The sequence below is a fragment of the Biomphalaria glabrata genome, chromosome 6 (genome assembly GCF_947242115.1).
Source record: "Biomphalaria glabrata chromosome 6, xgBioGlab47.1, whole genome shotgun sequence".
Lineage (NCBI taxonomy): Eukaryota > Metazoa > Mollusca > Gastropoda > Planorbidae > Biomphalaria > Biomphalaria glabrata.
In genome coordinates, this window is record NC_074716.1 from 47,545,395 (window position 1) to 47,567,509 (window position 22,115).

Below are 22,115 nucleotides of genomic sequence, written 5' to 3' on the forward strand. Positions count from 1 at the left end.
CCACTGATTGTCATAAGACACTATTAACTTACGTATACCCTACTCAGGGCTTGCCTTAGATAATTTATGGAGGTCCTAGGCGAAGTGAATTTAGAGGCCCCTAATGAAATATTAAAAAAAAAAAACAGCGAAAAAATAACATTATACGCAATTTATTTTAAACATATTCCAACAATAACACTGAGGACAAGTGTCTCGCTATTACTTCTCTAAAAAATAGTTTCAGATCTGCGCGAGGCCCCCATCAATTGGAGATATAGGCATATACCCTACTGCATATATATATATATAGGCTGCTGCCAAAGTCCCGCCCTGCTATGGTAAGAATTTTAAGTTGTTACTGAAAAAGTGTAAGAACACTAAATTTGTATAAAGTAAAAGCTGGTACAATCGTGGTAATGTCATTTTGTAAATGTACTGGTCTGGACTGATACATACATCAAAACGGCGACTCGATTTTCACAGTCAACCGTAATTTTAGTTTATTGGAGAAAACAAAGGGAGGGGCACTATTATATTTTTCTATCTTCTCCACGGCATTATCCCCTCAGTTCATTTGAAAGCCAGTAGGTCTAGTATGCATTTATTGGAATTAGTTTAGTTCTGCTCTGAAGGTTTTTGAGTACATATAACGAAAGGAATTTAAATTACAAGTACAGCATATACTGGTACCTCCCCATAAACGAGGTGCAAATGTCATAAATGAACAACCCTTTAATAAGGAAAAAAAATTACATATCGAGAGTGAACTCCCCTTTATCTTGTAATAAACAACAAAAAATGTCTGCTCCAGGAATAGCGACGATACCACCGAGCTTGAAAGGAGCAATTCAAAAATATATTAGAGTGGCTGTAGAACATGATAAAAGAGATCCAGTTATAGCGTATTATTGTATGTAATCATTGGTTTAAAAGTTGTTTTTATTCTCAATCTAGGACTCAGTGACTAGCTAGACTAACTACAAAATTAAACTTCAGTTACTTGAGACTGAGTTTCAGTTTGAGACTTGAGTGAGAGTGTCTTGAGTTACTTTGTCACTAACTCAGAGTGACAGAGTCAGACTCTCAGTATCAGCGCAGCCTATAGTACTATAGTATAGATTCTAGATCTATATAAAGTTATGTTAAAAACTATACGATCTATACTTATCCAGTATCATAGAACTGAAAGAAAGACAGTGGACACCATTCACTTTGTCATCATGAGTGACTCATTTAGACTAATTTAGATTAGTAGAATCATTAGTCATGTTGAAAGAAAAATTCTATATATATATCTTATCTTCTAAGTTCTAGACTTGACTAGATTTGATAATCTAGAATTATCTTGACAAGATCTAGATCCAAAATTTGGATTCCAAATTCTAATCTACCTTGTTGAATTTTAAAAATCATAAAAAAAAAACTAAATTTAAAGGCAGACCACACTGACAGTAGATCTAGATATAGTGACAGTAACACTAATAACAGACTTTTTTTCATACCTATACTTGTATTCTAATCAAGACAAATTTCATGATCAAGAATAATCAAGATGATATATATATCTAGATGGTGAAGTATCTTTAGTCTTTAAATCTAGACTAGATCTAGGTCATTCTAGGTGTAGCTCTGTGAACTCTATATATCTTTCTATAGTTTTTCTAAGGCTATTAATTCTTTCTCTCCTAATACCATCATTGATTTTGACCTCATTAAATTAAATTAATGTTTACTTTTTTAAACTTGACTTTGAACTATATAAAAAAATACAACAGTTTCTGATAACAAACAACAAAGCTATTGAAGCCCAATCATAACAGGGTTAGTGAAATAGTATGGAGCAAAATGAAGAATTCCTTCCAAAACGGGGAAAAATAATTACGGAGAGAAAGAGTTAAGGATATTAATTGATCATCATAATTACAAACCATTTTTAAAGTTGTAATAGAAGTAAAGCTCCTTTTAAGACCTTCCGATATATAGAGCAGATGATGTAAAAGTCATCTGTTTCTGTGGCCCATGGTTAGCGATGGTGTCATGTGGCCAGCATAGCAACCATCCGCCTTTACTTTTTCCCAACTAATATCTGATCTGGTACCCATTATGGCATTAGAGCTGGGTGGACTCAGAGGCACCCTAAAGAACCTAAAATTGAAAAATCCCAGTCTTCACCAGGATTTGAACCCGGGACCCCTCAATTTGGAAGCCCAGTGCATTACCACTCAGCCACCTCACCTCCAAAATCATATTTACTCAGCAAAAAGCCCAATCTGTACTGTTTAACACTAGATCTCTAGGTAGATTTAATACCTCTTTTGGGGGCATGGTGGTTGAGTGGAAAAGCACTTGGTTTCCGAACCAAGGTGTCTCAGTAAGACTTTGATTTAGAATTTTGTGATTTTTAGGATACACCTGAGTTCACTAAACTCTAATGGGTACCTGGCATAAGTTGGAGATAGTAAAGGTGGTTGGTCAGTGTTCCGGCCACATGACACCCTCCTTAACTGTTGACCATAGAAACAGGTGACCTTTACATCATCTGCCCATTAGATCCCTTTAGGTCTGAAAGGGTTAAGTAACTTTAATTTAAGATCCCATTGAAAACCAGCTGCTTCATCTGGCTTAAACTCAGCATGATTGCCTTGACTATCAAGCTATTTTTTAAAAAAAAGCACTTGGTTATTGTCCTGTTCACAAACACACATGGGTTAAAGAAACCTAACAAATTCTTCTGCCTCATGGTTTAAAAAATAGCATTAAACACTAAATTAGTCAAGCTGTTTTAAATTAACTAAAAAAATGTCACTTTCAGGTCGACTGTATGCAATGCAACAAGCTATGGCAATAGATAAAAGTTCTCCAGAAGCTCGGCAGTATCTTGTGTCTCTCATGGACTTCCTTGAAAAGGTTAGTTTAAGCTTCAAGTGTCATGTAGATAGAGTATATAATATACTTAATTTAAATAATGTAAACTTTTTCTGCACTTGTGGATTAAAAGCAATTTTACGTACATTTTAATAGCATATTGTTACACATTTTGTCTTTAAGGCTTATAAACATGAAGTTTACCAGTAATTTAAAGGATAGCATTATAAAAGTTTGTGCTACAGATTTATTCCTGAAACTGTTTTTAGGTTTAAATCATTTGAAACTGATTAACACAGCAGTTTTAGTCTCTCTAAAGTATTTCAAACATTTTTAGAAAATTTTTGTTCCTGTCAGGCTTGGAATTTTTATGCACTAGATATTAAGTTCTTCTGCAGAATTTGCGAAGGCCACAGAAAGAGTGTTGAAGATGGTCAATCCCTGAGCATTAAACCAACACTGAGACCCTTCTTATTGAAAAGCTGGTTAGAGAAGAATAAACCAAAAAGTGGCCTGCTTTTCTAAAATTTTCTCAAATTTAATTCATGAGTTGTAGGGATGAAGATTTAGGGTTACCAAAGTATTGAAATCTTCTATTCTATGAGTCCAGAATAAATCATTGATCTCTTGACCCATCCATATTTACAAATTATCAATGTAGGCCGATAAAAAAAAATTATGTATTTCGTGTCAATATCTGCTTTCATATTAACATCTAAATAGTCCAAGAACCAGTTAAAAGATGAACAAGCTGTGCATAATGAAATAATTGGCCAAGCTCATGTAGAGAATTATGCCCTGAAGCTCTTCCTTTATGCTGATAATGAAGACAGAGCGGGACACTTTGGCAAGTAAGTTGTCTACTTTGTTTTGTCTGTATTTTTTTTTAATTAAAGAGCATCTTTAGCTTCAATTATTTATATCATCAGCACATCAAATTACTGTTTTTGAGTTTTTAAAAATATTTTCATACACATATATCTTGTGTAAGTTAAGCTAATAGGGGATGGTTTAAATAAAAATAAAATATTTTTATTTTCTTTGACATCCTATGATATAGTCTTTACTAAGCACAAGCATCCTACAAGATGTCAGCACTTGAACATAGACTTTGATCATTCTTTTAAAAATGACTCTTGACCAGTTGATCTCATTTATAAATCTCTTTTTTTTTAATTCACCTAAATTGAATTTTAACATATTAAAATCGTGAAACCATTGTACTATTATCAAATTATGTTATTTTGAAGTGCACGCTCAGTGTATGCTATATTTGGTCATATCAATCAGTTGATATTGCACTTGTACACTATTTCGTAACTGCTTTCATTGCATCACGTGTCAGGTTAAATAAATAGCTGGAAATTGATAATTCTTTCTCTCTATATAAATATCTACCTCTTCCTTGTCTATTAAGTTTCAATAGCTGTTGGGTTATATAGACATTTCTGATTGATAAACTTATAGTTTTATTTGTATATAGAAATATTCAATTAATTAATAATAAGAATACATTTTAATTACTTTTAATAAGTATTATAGTGATCTTCATTTTAAATATTCTACCCCATGTATGTGTACATGTACATTAGGACTAATTATAATTAAGCCTTATTGTAATTTCAAATTTGTAACTGTTTCTAGAAAACTTTCAGATGCTGTGAACATGTATGTTTTATTTGAATATGTATGAAATGTCAACTTGGCCCAGTCGTCTCAGAATTATGATGGTATTAAAGAAAAAAAAAAGGAATTATATTAAAAAAAGAAAAGCTTTTGTATAGCACACTATTTCACTATAGCATACTTAGTGAACTATTGTCCAATTTCTTGTTTGGACATGTGTGGACGGGGGGGTATTTGAGAAAAAGAGTTTCCATGCTGCTTTTAGGCATTCAGCAAACACAACTCAGCTCAAGTATGGATATGAACCGAAGTCCCCTTGTTGGGTAGCCAAGGTTTTTTACCATGAAGCCTTGCATATTACTGTAGATGGATGGTTTTCCAACTAAGTTATATAAACAAGATGATAATGATTCTGGAAAATGGTTAGGATATACAAAGTAGCAATTATATTTTTTATTTGTCTTTTCAGAAATGTGATAAAAGCTTTCCTGACCTCCAGCTTATTGATGGATGTTTTAACAACGTTTGGTGATCTTAGTGAAGATGTAATAGAATTTTGATATAGACGTAATATAGAAATGTTAATGTCCCTTGTTTTCATGGTGGGTGGGTCTACAATTACTCCAAAGTTTCTGAGAATATTTTATTTGGGTTCTGCAGATTACAATGTATTTATTAAGAAGATTTACTACAAAGGGAAAGGCTTCAGAAGTCGAACATGAGAAAAAGTCAGTATTGGTGGACCTTTGGCAGTGCTGCATCCTGGCAAAACCTGTTATCTTACCCATCCCAAACTGTCTCGGGTATTTGCTGTTTCCTTGGACATATTGTCTGGATGAAGAAGGGAGAACTTCTACGTGGGCGACTTTGTTCAGACCATAGCTAATGTCTAGGCTTTCATCTCATTTTATATCTCTCTCTCTCTCACTCTATAAACAAATGTGGGATGAGTGGCCACGAGGCTAAGTATGCTTGAGCTTGGCCTTGGCTAACTATCAAGGAACTTGAGGTTTGACACCTGACTCAAGCAGAGTTTTGTTTATTGAGCTCCTAAAGGCAGCACAGAAAACCTTCTCACAGGTACCCCCCTCCCACTACTGGTCCGCAAATGAGATTGGACCATAGCGCTCTGAGCAAACTATAAATTGCATTTTGTAAAGGCTATTAAAAAAAAGTGTATAGGAAAGAAACTGATCATGTGACAGTTTAAGGAAATGACATTAGAATTATCAGAAAATAAATTACAGATAAATTTGACTATAGAAAATGAGAAACTTTTCCCCTATTGAGTATAAACTTTTCCCCTATTGAGTATAAACATTTATTGCTTTATACAAGAGCTGTCTTAAACAATTTATTAAAGCAAACAGATCATCCGGTTGGCTACATGTCAGCACCATTAGCTTGTGGTTACAGAAAGAAGTGGCTTAGGTCCTTTTCAAAGCTTTGCTAATTATTGAAATAAATAAACCCAAATTAGTTTTTAGATCAGAAATGAATGTTACATAAGAATAATTAGATTTAACTATGAAATATAACCTGATAGCTTCCCTCATAAAAATGTTTGATCTAAAGTATCCACTCAACTTTTCTTGACTTATAAGATTGTTTGATTAAAATAAAAAAAAATAATTTAGCTTACTTGTAAGAATGTTTGATTGAAACTTTAAACTCTACATCGCTTTACACTCTACATCACTTTACACTCTACATTGCTTTACACTACAGATTGAAAAGAATAGAAAGTATGCAAAATGGAAAGCACTGTACATAAATAAATGTATTCAAAGTGGGGAGACTCCTATTGCTGGTCCACTGCCTGAAGATGGAGATGGTGAGTTGAATGCTTTGAATACCTGCATTGTCGTGGTGTTGCTTTCTTTTAACAGGCTTTCTCTTCATTTTTAATTAATTTAGTCAATACATACTTTTTTTTTTTTATTTATAGTTTATTTACCCTTCTATATAGTAATGTCTTCAATAAGTTCAGTATTTTACATGACCATGCAAACCCATTTGCAACCTGGATATTTTGTCGCAAACATTCTAGCTTTCTTCTGGTTAGAATTCATAAAAGTGCATAGTTTCAACTGAGACCAATTTATAGGTTCACATTTGAACCATGTAGTGGGAAGCATGGTCGAGAGGCCAAGTGCGCTTGAACTTGGCTTGGCTTGGCTACCTAGAAGGGGGCTCGAGGTTCGACACCCAACTGGGGCAGAGTTGTGTTTACTGAGCGCCCAAAGGCAGCGGGGAAAACCAACTCCTAGATACCCCCTCCCCCCCACTGGTCCACAAATGAGATTGGACCAAAAGTGCTCTGAGCATACTATAAGCATGAAAGTAGCGCTATAATAATAATATTTAGCCTGGTTCTGACCCAACTAACAAACAATGATTTCTGGTGCTGTCATTGTAGGAAATAGGAGAAAATGGTGTCACATATCTTGCTTGAGTGTTCCCAGCTCTCTGAGCTGAATATCTGGGAGGTCAGAGATTCGTACATGGGACACATGTCACCCCATTTCATGTCAGGGGACAATGGAGGTTGTAGATATTCCTGCCCTTTTCTTAATTTATTACATTTCTTGTAGATATTCCAGCCCTTTTCTTAATTTATTACATTTCTCAGCTCCCTATCAGTATGTTTGCAATGTGTAGCAATATACAATCAGCTTTTAAAAATACTTGAATGTTGTGTTTTGTGTGTTAGGCTACGATATTCCTGGTATTGGCTTTGAGAATGTAGCTGGTCCAAGTGAGCCACCTAATCACATGACCTTCAGTACAGACAGCGGCCTTTACCCAGCACCTGGTGCACATGCTCCACCCAGCACCCCACAGGATCCACCTGCATCCACACAGCAGCCCATCCCTCAGAGAAGTCCACAGCCGACGCCTAGGGCTGCAGTTTCTCAGACTGTTACACCTGACTGGGAGCCACCCCCTAATCCAGGTAAAGCAATACTTTCTTTAAGGTGACTTTTATGAAATCACTTGTTCCTATACATATTGCCATTGCCTTATAAATATTGTGATAACGTATTTAAAATTAGTTTTCCTCATTTACATGTTTACCATTAAAATACTTAGAGACATAAAATGAAGCATTTAACACTGTCCATTCCCAATTTTAGTTTTAAATCAATTTGCTTTCCTTTAGAAAAAAACAACACATTCTTCCATACCTATATCAAAAGCATTTTTTTTTTGTCAAAGCTTATATCAACTCTGTCTGTCTGGTGAAAAGTATGTACGCTTTATTTCTCCCACATCCTATCTCGGATCAAGTTGAAATTTTGTACAATTATTTCTTGAACCTGACAAAACAAGAATAAAAAAAATAAAAAAAAATTAAACAATTAGCTAATTAGCTATTGGTTATTAATTATTTTGTTTGGTATTGAACTAGGGAAAGAAATTGTACTTGACAGATGTGGTGGTATAAGTTGAATTAGTCCCCTTGAGAAAACTTGAGCTCTGAGTGAACAAGTTTTGTTTTTCTTATGCATTTAAAAATTGATCACCCCCATAATATTCACCCAGATACCCCCTTCTTCCCCCTTCCCTTTCTCAACTGGTCTTGACAAGAGATAGGATCAAAGCATAGTGCATTGAGAAAGATAGGAGCATGAAATTGTGCCAAACAAAAACAACTGGTAAAAATATTTCTAATCGCACAGATTCATTTTTGTCAGTCTAGATCTTTTACAAATTTAATTACATGAGTGATTCAAAAGTTATTGAACAAATACACTAATATAAGCTTTTTGTTTTTTAATTTATTTTTTACGTTTTTCTTCTTTAAATGGCACCTTCTCCCCCCCCCCCCCCTTTCCCCAAAGATAGGAAACATTCTATATTAGCATTTAGCTCTAAGTGTTTTAAATACTCTTATTGTTTTTATTTTCTGAGAAACTTTTACACATGTAGCATAGCAACTTTCTAGCCTTATTAAATTATTTTGGTTACTGACGAACTAGCCCTAAAACACCACCTACCCAATAACAGAGAAAAAATTACCAGGTTTTCAAACATTACACCCGGACTAAACTACAAACAACCAACCATCAAAACACATTTACTAAATAACACCTTAACAAAAGAATCAAATCCACTGGAGCTCAAAGTAGGCACGCTTGAAACAATCGAAAGCTATCCAAAAACAGCTATCCATATTTATACAGACGGATCGGCTTTCAAAGCTACCATCAATGCTGGTCTTGGTGCCTTCCTGGTCTTCCCTAAAAATAAACACTTTGAGATAAGCGCACCCTGTGGTGATTACTGCTCAAACTTCCAAGCCGAAATTGAGGCAATTACCATAGCACTCCAGACAGTAGAAAACAAATTATATGAAGGAGTGCAACCACCATCAGATATTGTTGTCTTTACAGACTCCCAATCTACTCTGGAAGCACTTAACAGCAGCACCTCAAACAGCCCAAGAGAGTTGACAACACTCAGTGTGATAATCCACCAGATGATATCAAAATTAAATATCAATATTACACTACAGTGGATCCCTGGACACATTGGCATCATGGGAAATGAAAAGGCAGATAAGCTATCAAAGGCAGGTTCAACTATGGAACAACCAGATAGACCTGTTAACTACCTCACCCTAAGGTCAATGTTAGTCAACAATCACAAAGAGGAGTGGCTCAACCAATGGGCATCAGGAAACACAGGCAGAGCCATGTACAGAGAAATGACTACGCCTAACAAACTGGACAGTATTAACTTCCTCCCCCGCAAAGAACAATCTACAATCTTCCAACTAAGAACAGGACACACACCACTATTAAATTACCACCTGAACAAAATAAACTCCACACAACTACCCCTTTGCAGACACTGCACCCACCCCTCTGAAACCGTAAACCATATCCTCTTTGAATGCCCCTCCCTAATCCACCTTAGGCAGACCCTACTTCCACTACAGCCCAACATAACCAACACCCTGTACGGCAGTGCTGAACAACTGAAGAAAACAGCACACTTTTTTTCCTTGGCACAGTCTGCAAAAGAGCTCACAGCTCAGCAGCAATAAAGCTGGCTAGAAGAAGAAGAAGAAGAAATTATTTTGGCATTCATTTAAATATGAATATAGATAGAGTATAAATTAATGCAATTCAATTTTTTGTTTTAAAATGAAAACATCCAATATGTAACTCAACTGTCCTACTTTTCTTTCTACTTCTAGCTGGCCTTAAGCTGACACCAGAGCAGTTTCAGAAAGGGATCAAGTATTGTAAGTTTGCTAGTTCTGCCATGCAGTACGAGGACGCCAAAACTGCGATTGACAATCTAACCAAGGCTTTAAGGCTGCTGACCACTGGAAAGGAATGACCCACTCTGTAGACTGAATGCCTAGATGAATCATTTTTTCTAAATATTTCTGTTTGTATTTATATCATGCCATGCTCATGCTGCGACCCTTGTTGTCAGGAAATAACAAAATTGCAATTTATTTTTTATAATTATTGTTATATCTGATTGCCATTCATGTCTGAGAAATAGTTTTTTCTTCATGGTGGACTTATCACTGTTTGTTGTTCAGATTTAGTCCTGTGAACTGTTGGTGTGATAAGATTGGGCAGGAAAAAATTACCTAGTAGAAATCTTAAAAGAGTTTAAATTTGTAGTTACTTAAAACATGCAGTTTGCTTCAGGAAATAGATATGCTTAAAGTATTTGTGAAAATTGTAAAGAATGTTTTTTTTAATATTTTTTTTTTTGTTTATATAAATTAAAAGTGAAACTGTTTGAGAGCAGCTGTCTATAATGGACTTGTTAGTGATTGCTTTATTGTAATGATAAATAGTACTACTACTTTTTTTGTTTTTTGTATTTTAAATTATCAAACTTAGTTGCACTTTTTTATGATGCATTTAGAGGTTTTAAAGAGTTGCGGATAATGTACATATCAATTAAGCTAGCAACAAACTAAGCAAATCCATGAATGCACTTTTTTTTATTTTTAAAGTTGAAAAATAAGCAATCTTCAAAACTAAAGTGTTTTAATGATAACATTTTATATAGCATTTTTCCCTACCAGGGGCTGACATTTCTTAAAATGTTACATTTTTCAAGTCTCTTCCATAGGCATTACCTCTAACAGCAATAAAATCTAATTAAAAAATAGAATGACCTTAATTGGAAAAAGAATATCATATGTTAATTTGAAAGAAAGCTCCCTTTCTAGGTTATGTTTTGCATGATCATCAAAAACCAGGGCTTAGATTTAACCTAGATCTAGCAAAGATTCTCATTTAGTACTGCAGTAATGAAAAATTCAGCATAGATTGGAACAGCAGCACTTTTTTTTTTTCATAAGCCTTTACATTTGCATGTATTCTATTCTTTATTGACTGACATTCAATTATTTCACAAGCTATTGTAATTTTATTTCTGTTCTACATCTTGTTAAATATCTGGCTATGTGGTTGGGAGCTTAGTAAGCTAATAAGGCATGAACTCAAAACCTGGCCATTCATGTATATTTCCCGGCAATCTTTCTCATAGATCACAAGGTCTGAAAGGGAAACTTTACTTTTATCTTTCTCAAGTTTTCAATTTGTATAAGATAAGCTCATCAAGTATCTTAGCTCTATTTCTGTTGAAATGTTATATGTTATTCAAAGGGGCATAACTTAGCTACCCAGTTTAAATGTTGAATATCATTGTTACTTTTACAGTTGGCATGTAAGAGAATAGCTTTAAGATTTTTTAAAATTCTTTCCTTGATTCATTAACTACTGTGTTCTGATTTGTGTCTAGCAAATTCTGTTTGATGAGATGGTCTGTGAATTGGAGTTTTACAGTAATTTTCTTTTGGAGATGTTATATCAAATATTTTTTATTATTGATAATTTAAATGACTTTGTACTTTTCCTGTTGTAAGTCTTTAAAGATTTACCCTTAGAGTCTGTCTCTTTCATTTTTCTTGACTGTCTCTCAGACAGTCATCATTTATCAAGTTTTATACTGCTAAGCTGTAAGCTCTTGTTCGGTAAGTGCCAGAGGAAAAAAAAAATCTGTTGTTCATCTCAGCTTCAAGCTAGCACAGCATACATATGTAAGCTAGTCTTAGTTAAGATGTGGAATATAGTTTAAAACATTTCAAGTCGATCCAGACTGCTAATTATTTCTTTCTTAGTTCCTCTTAATATTTTGGCTAACTTTGATGTTCATTTAATTTGGTTTTCAATTCCAGCTAAACCTGGCCAGGTATGTCAGGATGTTGTGAAGTTTAATTGGCATGTCTCTGTTAGTTATGAATTTATGCTTCTTTAATAGTATCTCTTATTTATTCATATTTAAAGTAATATTGTCTTTGAAAATGGAGATTTTTAACTTACTGATTAACACTGCAAATTATTATAAAATATTGCTATAGGCACACAGTTAAAAAAAAAACAGGATTTGTATAGCCTCTAAGGGTGATTTGAACTTCATTTTGCCAACATACATTCTTTAGCCTGAAATGAAAATTGAAATTCTTTATTCATTAATATTTTGGGGGGCTCACAAAATTTTAATAAAATGTTCTATAGTATGTCTGTTTCACTTGACAATTTTTACTTTGTTTTCGTTGTTATCTTTTATTTTTAACTTTGCCAGACTATGTATTATAAAACTTTAAAAAATTGACCCTAGACCACTAAGCCTTCAACAGTTTATTTATTGTCAGCTGCTATGATCATATTGATTCTTGTGTAACATACATTAAATTTTATAAGTATTTTGAAATCCTTGGTGTTGTCTCAATTTCTATTTAATTTACTGTTTACTTGTTTCATGTCCAATACTGATTGTTTAAATATAATTTTGATATCTTTAAATTTTCAAAATACGCAGGTAAACTAACCATCTTCGCATCAAATACTTAGTTACATTCAGGTCTTCATATAACTTGGTCTGCATTGGTCCTGAGTTTCTTTGCCAGGCTGTTTGTGTAGATCTAGACTAGATATATTTCTTTTGTTTCATAAACAGAAACTCAGCGCTACACAGAATCTACCAACTAGAGCTTATGATTTTATCATCATTTTTTATATGTTGACCCTCACGTTCACTCCTTGGTTGCATATCTTATTTTATCTTATCTTATAAATTACAGACTCCACTAGTAGTGCATGTTAGTCAGAGACTTAATACTCTCACTCGGCTAAGTTGTTTGTTTTCCTGACTGATTCAGGCAACCATTTGAATTAGCCCTTGCATATGGAAAAAGAAATGTGCCTTTATAATTGTCTCTCTGAATATCTTAAAAGTTGACTATCAGCCGTTCAGGCAAAGGATCCTGCTCATTTTCATGGCTGTGTAGCACGATAAGCATTAAAAGTATGAAAGGATTCTCTGTTGTCATAATGCAAGATAATCTAATTATATGCCCACAATGAATGAATCGGTAAATAGATTTCTTAGTCAATTACACGTAAAGAAAATAAGGAAGAAATGTCTTTAGAAATAAAAACAAAAATAGGTTACACTTGTGAATTTGTATAGGCCCTGTAACATTTTATATTTGCTTATCCAAAGAAAATGTTAATCCTTTAGGCTCCAAATGGAGCATATGACTGCAACATTACTTCGCCATCTGACTGTCCTCTGGGCTCCCTCAGGTTCATGGCCATCCTGCCATGTTCTACTGCTTGGATCAAGAAACCTTTGTTATTTTGCTTCTCCAGGCTACGTCACTATTCTGCTGACCTGACATCTGCTATGGCTGTCCCATCATATTCATAGAACGAGTTGTCTCCCTGTCCTTACAATCAGTGGCTGCGCAAGACTTAAGTTTGGCGTAAGTTGCATTTTGCGAGGCCCTCTTGTGAAGTAAACAGATGTATGTTACTGCTATTATAGGGTTTAAATAAAATACCGCTATTATGTAGTTTAAAAGTGTCCCCATTATTAACTCTTTCTCTCCTAAATGTGTCTATAGCAATATTTTATAATAATTTGCAGTGTTAATCAATAAGTTAAAAATCTCCATTTTCAAAGACAATATTACTTTAAATATGAATAAATAAGAGATACTATTAAAGAAGCATAAATTCATAACTAACAGAGACATGCCAATTAAACTTCACAACATCCTGACATAACTGGCCAGGTTTAGCTGGAATTGAAAACCAAATTAAATGAACATCAAAGTTAGCCAAAATATTAAGAGGAACTAAGAAAGAAATAATTAGCAGTCTGGATCGACTTGAAATGTTTTAAACTATATTCCACATCTTAACTAAGACTAGCTTACATATGTATGCTGTGCTAGCTTGAAGCTGAGATGAACAACAGATTTTTTTTTTCCTCTGGCACTTACCGAACAAGAGCTTACAGCTTAGCAGTATAAAACTTGATAAATGATGACTGTCTGAGAGACAGTCAAGAAAAATGAAAGAGACAGACTCTAAGGGTAAATCTTTTAAGACTTACAACAGGAAAAGTACAAAGTCATTTAAATTATCAATAATAAAAAATATTTGATATAACATCTCCAAAAGAAAATTACTGTAAAACTCCAATTCACAGACCATCTCATCAAACAGAATTTGCTAGACACAAATCAGAACACAGTAATTAATGAATCAAGGAAAGAATTTTAAAAAATCTTAAAGCTATTCTCTTGCATGCCAACTGTAAAAGTAACAATGATATTCAACATTTAAACTGGGTAGCTAAGTTATGCCCCTTTGAAAAACATACAACATTTCAACAGAAATAGAGCTAAGATACTTGATGAGCTTATCTTATACAAATTTAAAACATGAGAAAGATAAAAGTAAAGTTTCCCTTTCAGACCTTGTGATCTATGAGAAAGATTGCCAGGAAATATACATGAATGGCCAGGTTTTGAGTTCATGCCTTATTAGCTTACTAAGCTCCCAACCACATAGCCAGATATTTAACAAGATGTAGAACAGAAATAAAATTACAATAGTTTGTGAAATAATTGAATGTCAATCAATAAAGAATCAAATACATGCAAATGTAAAGGCTTATGAAAAAAAAAATGCTGCTGTTCCAATCTATGCTGAATTTTTCATTACTGCAGTACTAAATGAGAATCTTTGCTAGGTTAAATCTAAGCCCTGGTTTTTGATGATCATGCCAAACATAACCTAGAAAGGGAGCTTTCTTTCAAATTAACGTATGATATTCTTTTTCCAATTAGGGTCATTCTATTTTTTAATTAGATTTTATTGCTGTTAGAGGTAATGCCTATGGAAGAGACTTGAAAAATGTAACATTTTAAGAAATGTCAGCCCGTGGTAGGGAAAAATGCTATATAAAATGTTATCATTAAAACACTTTAGTTTTGAAGATTGCTTATTTTTCAACTTTAAAAATAAAAAAAAGTGCATTCATGGATTTGCTTAGTTTGTTGCTAGCTTAATTGATATGTACATTATCCGCAACTCTTTAAAACCTCTAAATGCATCATAAAAAAGTGCAACTAAGTTTGATAATTTAAAATACAAAAAACAAAAAAAGTAGTAGTACTATTTATCATTACAATAAAGCAATCACTAACAAGTCCATTATAGACAGCTGCTCTCAAACAGTTTCACTTTTAATTTATATAAACAAAAAAAAAAATATTAAAAAAAACATTCTTTACAATTTTCACAAATACTTTAAGCACATCTATTTCCTGAAGCAAACTGCATGTTTTAAGTAACAGTGCAAATTTAAACTCTTTTTAAGATTTCTACTAGGTTATTTTTTCCTGCCCAATCTTATCACACCAACAGTTCACAGGACTAAATCTGAACAACAAACAGTGATAAGTCCACCATGAAGAAAAAAATATTTCTCAGACATGAATGGCAATCAGATATAACAATAATTATAAAAAATAAATTGCAATTTTGTTATTTCCTGACAACAAGGGTCGCAGCATGAGCTTGGCATGATATAAATACAAACAGAAATATTTAGAATTAAAATGATTCATCTAGTCATTCAGTCTACAGAGTGGGTCATTCCTTTCCAGTGGTCAGCAGCCTTAAAGCCTTGGTTAGATTGTCAATGGCAGTTTTGGCGTCCTCGTACTGCATGGCAGAACTAGCAAACTTACAATACTTGATCCCTTTCTGAAACTGCTCTGGTGTCAGCTTAAGGCCAGCTAGAAGTAGAAAGAAAAGTAGGACAGTTGAGTTACATATTGGATGTTTTCATTTTAAAACAAAAAATTGAATTGCATTAATTTATACTCTTTCTATATTTCATATTCAAATGAATGCCAAAATAATTTAATAAATATCATTGTTATAATATTTGAATCTTACCTCTTTTATAACGTTATTACATATATTGAATGTTTTACTGATATTTGATATATTGAATGTTGTTAGTACCTAATAAATAGTTTTAATATTTCACCACTATGATATAGTTTGAATGTTTCACAGCTATAATCTAAGGCTGAGGACTGCAATGAAAACATTCAGTTCTACCCTGTACGGCAGTGCTGAACAACTGAAGAAAACAGCACACTATTTTTCCTTGGCACCGTCTGCAAAAGAGCTGACAGCTCAGCAGCAATAAAGCTGGCTAGAAGAAGAAAAACATCTAGTTGCATAAAACTACGAAATACGGAGACATTGTTTTCGCTTCAATTACCAGAGCAAAAATCCAAGGCAAATTTTGAAGGAAAATTAGAAAATCCAAGAGTCCTAGAATTATATTCAACTGTATCCGTAGCCTACAAAATGTGTCTTTTTTTTTTTTTTGAAGGGGGTGCTTTGTTGAAAAAAAGAATTCGTTATTTTATACTCTTATTTGTAATTCTCGTTAATCTTAGTAGGCTACCCACCTAAATAAAAGGAAAACTGGAAAACGGCTGAACCCAAACACGGAAAAGGATTCGGAAGTCAGCCCTGGTGAATACACGAGGATCTTGCGACTCTTAGGTAGGATGTAGTGCATTAGAAATGTTACACTCTGGATTCTAGAAGACCTTGCTGAAACTGTATCGGCTATATGCTGTTGAATTGGATCCAACAACTGCGTAAAGTAATGTTCTGATCACATCTGATGTCCAGTCTCTCCAGCCCTAAGTGCCCTTTTTACAAAGCTTATATCAACTCTCTCTGTCTGGTAAAAAAGAGTGTAGGCCTACACTTTATTTCTCCCACGCCCATTCTCGGATCAAGCTGAAAACTTCGCACAATTGTTCATTGATATAGACAAGACATGAGTCAATAAAAAAGAAAGTAAGCAATTTGATAATTAATTACCGGTAATTCCTTTTTTTTTTGTTTAATAGCAACAAAGGAACTAATACTTAAGTATTCACATATATGCCTAAATTTGTTGGGTTTAGTCCCCTTAAATAATTGATAACGCTATTTCTCCCTCATACGTTCTCCGATCAAGTGGATACTTTACACAATTGTTTATTGTACCCAACAAAACATAAATCAATAAACAAAAAATACTCAATTAGTCAATAAATTATTTGTAATTAATTATTTTGTTTGATATCAAATAAGAGAAATAGCTTGTACATTATTGGTAGATATAGTTTTATAGACGGAGTTCTTCCCCTTTAGATAAAATTTTCTTTTTCAAAAAAGGATTTTTTAGATTTTGCTTTTTTTTTCTACAAGATGAATCATAGGCATTCTGCGAACGAACGAGGCCAACTAGGCCAAATGTATGTCGCGACCGAAAGATCCCAACTAGGCCAAATTTTGTGTCTCGACCGAAGGAGCTCAACTAGAGTCTAGGCCAAATGTGTGTTTGTCTTGAGAAAGATTCATTATTTAACTACCTCAAATCCTCAACGTCGGAAAGCGCATCCACCTGTATGAAGATTCTAAGAAAGTTTTTAAACAACTAGGCCAAATGTATGTCTCGACCGGAGGAGGCCAACTAGAGTCTAGGCCAAATGTGTGTTTCTCTCGAGAAAGATTCATTATTTAACTACCTCAAATCCTCAACGCCGGAAAGCGCATCCACATGTATTAAGATTCTAAGATAGTTTTTAAACTCCGGTTGTGAAGAATGCGGATAGACATAGACATAAAATAAATAGACTGGACAACAAAAGAGTTTTACCCAAAGGTAAATTTGTGACTGGCAATTTTGTGTATTTTATTATAAAGCAGTTATGAACAGTTTAAAAGTAAAAGTATTCATATTTTTCTTAGCCATAGCCTATATCAGCATTACAATCTTTTCTCTATTATTATTTTAACTCTCTTAGCGAGCCTGTAATAGGTATCAGGGGCGGACTGGGTATCTAAACCGGCCCGGGCATTACCATATAAACCGGCCCACAAATGTCATGTCATATATTTTCGGTGTGTGTGTGGGGGGGGGGAATTTTAGACCTCTCCGCAATTTATATATATATTAGTGTATGTCTATATGTAATTAATCTTCATTACATTCTTATCTTTCATTCTTTCAAACGTCTTTTCTACCCTAGAATACTCTCTTCCTATAATTAGTGAAAGGCAGTATACACCGCCAAGGGACAGCTAGGGAGTCTGGGGGAGCGCTCTAAGCTCCCCCAGTGGGGTCCGGGGCGAAGCCCCTGATCCAAGCATTATTTACGTTATTTTAAATTTTTAAAAATGCATATTTTGAGGTATCTACAGTGCAGTTAGCCTGCTATTCTTCCGCTAAAAAAATCAAAAACTAAATCTTCTATTCAGTGGAGTCCAGTGCTTTAGTTTTTGTATTGGAGGTGGAGGGGGGAACCACAAAACCCCTTTTGGCTACGCTCATGAAATTTTGTGACTGTAGTTTGCTTAAGTTGACTGCAATGGGGAAGTAAGTAAAGTTTCCCTTTCAGACAATGAGATCTGAGGCCGGTGATGGTTTGAACTCCTCCCCTCTCGGCTACGCCCATGTGTTTTAACATAGGTGTAAGCCTAATTCTATTCAAAATATATAAAGTTTGATAACACATCGAAAACTGGATGTATGCTTTCGTAGGCTTACATAATGTATTCTATTTATACATGTATGTAGTCTGAAAACTATAAACACTACAATAGCAGCCTTAATGAGTTTCATACTTTTTGATATTACTTATAGATTACAGACGTTTCTTAAATAAAATACAAACAACTAGGTCCTACGCATTTCATGTGTCAATCTAGTCATGCATGTTGATCTGTGACTTAAAATATGCTGTCATTGGTTTTCCTGGCTGACTCAGGCAACCCATTCCTTTAAAGTGGTATCACCACAAATACAAAATTAGGGGTCTATCGAGCCGTCATCCTCCCTACATTGCTCTATGACTCAGAAACATGGATAGTGTACAGTTAACATGCAAAGAAACTGAATCTCTACCACACGACATGTCTGTGAAAAATACTGAATGTCAAATGGCAAGACAAAATACCAGATAATGAAGTCCTTCAAAAAGCGGGTCTGCAAAGCATCCACACAATCCTGATGCAGTCCCAGCTGCGATGGGCAGGACATGTATGCAGAATGGAAGACCACCGCATCCCTAAACGACTCTTGTATGGCCAACTAAGCGAAGGAAAGCGCTCGCAAGGTTGTCAAAGAAAGCGCTTCAGGGACACCCTCAAAGCTTCTCTGAATGGGTTCAGCATAGGCCCAGCCACCTGGGAGACAGAGGCACATGACAGAGCATCATGACGTCGCGCTGTGAAAACCGGCGCACAGGTTGCTGAGGAAAAGAGAACAAAGCTGGCAGAAGAAAAACCCCAGAGAAGAAAAGCAAGGCCAATGACACTAGCTCCAGCTGGAATAACCTGCCTAGTGTGCGGCCGAACATTCCGGGCTCACATAGGTCTCACCAGCCACACGAGGAGACATAAAACCCCAGTGCAAAGCCCTCAGCCCCCTGGATGACAAAGTGGTCATAATCGAACTACGATGGACGAACTATATATATTCCTTTACAAGATAAGAGAAAGCAGAACGGTTAGAGAGGTACTTCTAAATGTGAAAAGCTCTTGCTTCGTCCTAGTACATTCTCAAAAGCGCGATTTGTATATGAATATTTTATTTAAAATATAAATGATTCTAAATCTCCTTTCATTAAATATCGGATGTGACAGCGCTATATAAATTATTGTAATAATTTTCATCCTCAATGACTTCATACTAAGCATAAGTTTGCCATTAATCATATAATCATAACGGTACCAGTATCGATTTCGATCTAGATTTGTGTTTTAATTAAATAATTTTTTTTTTTGTAAGCCTTAAGTGTAGTATTTTTAGATCTATGTTATTACAAATAACAACAAGAAACTTACTTTTTTCTTTTCAAATCGCAGAAACTAGAAACTTTATACGGTTATACCCATATTGAGCTATGAATAACTTAACCTCTCCCATCCCTCTTTTTCGTTAACTTTCAATGGAACCATAAAAAAAAAACGGGTGCGGGAAGGAGTAAAACAAAAATAGGAGTGTTATCAAAGGCCCATGCCGACCAGCAAAATGATCAGGCCAAACACAGTCTTGAAGACATCAAAGTAGTGTTGAAGGCCATGCCGCTCATGCATAGCAGAAAGTACGGTCTAACGTTTTTACAAATGATAACACGTACAGTGTATAGTGTAATTCTTAAATTTTATTTTTGTTGAATTTCAAACAAAATTAATTGTAATAATAATTTAAAAAAAACAACAACAAGAAAACGTGTTCGGGCCTTTGTGTCTTGCTGCTGTCACTTTTTTTTGCCCGTTTGCCCATATAGCCAGTCCGCCCCTGATAGGTATAGTCATTTCATAATGTTCATTTTTTGTTCTAAAACTGTTTTAATTTTAGCTTATTTTGGCATTCTGCTGAAAAAAAAAATCTTAACTTTGAGGACTGAATTTTTGATGACATCACACTTCTGTTTCATAAAAAAAGACATTTAATCTAAAATTGGGCTAGTAGATTATTGCGTAGATAGTATATTCATAACTCTGTAAAGAGTGTCTAATCTAGGTCTGTAGAATTTGCACTGATCAGAAGATTGGTTTCTGTACGATGTAGTAGTAGGCCTACTTTTGAGTTCGTAGTACTAGAGAAACAGATCAAGACACTTACAATAAAGTAAATGAACAGGTGTATGTAAAATATAAATGTTTAATCCAGAACGGAACAGTCTCGTCTCAGTCACTAGAATAAACGATGCTGCTTCTTTGAAAGCCTAGCCTTCGACTGTCTCTTCATCAATATCACGTTTTGAATTACTCTCGTCATAATGGCGCGTTCACTAGCAGTCACCTAAAGTGCGTTTCTACAACCTCCTACCAAAGAATCCTTTTTTTTTTTGTCTTTACCTACTTAATTAGTTGCTTTACCTTCCCAATAAGAACAAAACGTGGAATGTTAATTGTGTACGATGGTAGGCGTAAAAAAATGTGGTTTGGATGGACCTCGGGAGTGCGCAAAGGGCGAACTGTTGACAATTACAACGAGAAGCAGTGGCGTCGCATTTTTTTTTTTTTTGTGTGAGTATATCTAAGCGGGGCGATTAAAATTAAGGGACACCTCCAGCCAGCTCTATATATTATATATTAAGTTCTCCATCCCCCTTTTTTTAAAAAATAATTAAAACGCCCTGCGTACATTCATGCTTTAATTAGATCTTCTCACTGCTAATTCACCCATACGTTTTTCAATGTTTGAATGACACATAAAATAAATAGTGTTATTACAAAGCTTATATCAACTCAGTCTGGTAAAATGTTTGTACACGTGATTTCTCTGACACCCAATCTGGAATCAAGCTGAAATTTAGCATAATTATTTATTTTATCTGACAACACAAGAATCAATTTAAAAAAATGTCACTAATTAGTTAGTTAACTAAAGGTAATTAAGTATTTTGTTTGGTAGCTCATGTTTATGTGAACAGCAGGTCTGAAGAGCTCTACAGGGTTCATGTGAACAGCAGATCTGAAGAGCTCTATAGGGTTCATGTGAACAGCAGATCTGAAGAGCTCTACAGGGTTTCAGCAGATCTGAAGAGCTCTACAGGGTTTCAGCAGATCTGAAGAGCTCTACAGGGTTTCAGCAGATCTGAAGAGCTCTACATGGTTTCAGCAGATCTGAAGAGCTCTACAGGGTTTCAGCAGATCTGAAGAGCTCTACAGGGTTTCAGCAGATCTGAAGAGCTCTACAGGGTTTCAGCAGATCTGAAGAGCTCTACAGGGTTTATGTGAACAGCAGATCTGAAGAGCTTAACAGGGTTTATGCGAAGAGCAGATCTAAAGAACTCTACAGGTTTCACGAGAACAGCAGATCCGAAGAACTCTTATTGATTCATTTATTGTTTTCACCAATGAATAATTGTGCAAAGTTTTGTCCTGATCTGAGAAGAATTGATGTCGGAAAAATAACGTGTTCAAACCTTTTACCAGACAGACAGAGTGAGTTAATATAAGCTAAGTAAAAAAAAAAAAAAAAAAAAGCCAATGCCTAACGGCCGAAGTACGTGACCTCAAATAGGAGAACCATGTCCCGAGTAGTAATATTTTCTACCAACATTTTTTTGTTACTTTGGTTAACCTGTACATCATCAAGGATAAATAGATATTTATTATTCCATATGCTAGGACTAATTCGTACAAGTGCTTCTTCTTCACTGGTGTTTTTAGATTACTAGAACCATGGATAGAACATAGAACGAGTTGGTT

At 34.7% G+C, this 22,115-nt stretch overlaps 1 protein-coding gene across 1 annotated transcript; it reads left to right on the top strand.

The window, feature by feature from the left end:
• The first annotated feature begins 734 nt into the window (after positions 1-734).
• On the top strand, positions 735-12,228 carry LOC106078480 (vacuolar protein sorting-associated protein VTA1 homolog). Its single transcript, XM_013239363.2, has 7 exons — positions 735-892; positions 2,795-2,889; positions 3,571-3,698; positions 4,943-5,018; positions 6,202-6,307; positions 7,187-7,429; positions 9,680-12,228. Exons 1-7 carry the CDS (start codon positions 781-783, stop codon positions 9,823-9,825), a joined length of 906 nt encoding a protein of 301 aa, XP_013094817.1. The 5' UTR covers positions 735-780; the 3' UTR covers positions 9,826-12,228.
• Positions 12,229-22,115: the final 9,887 nt, after the last annotated feature.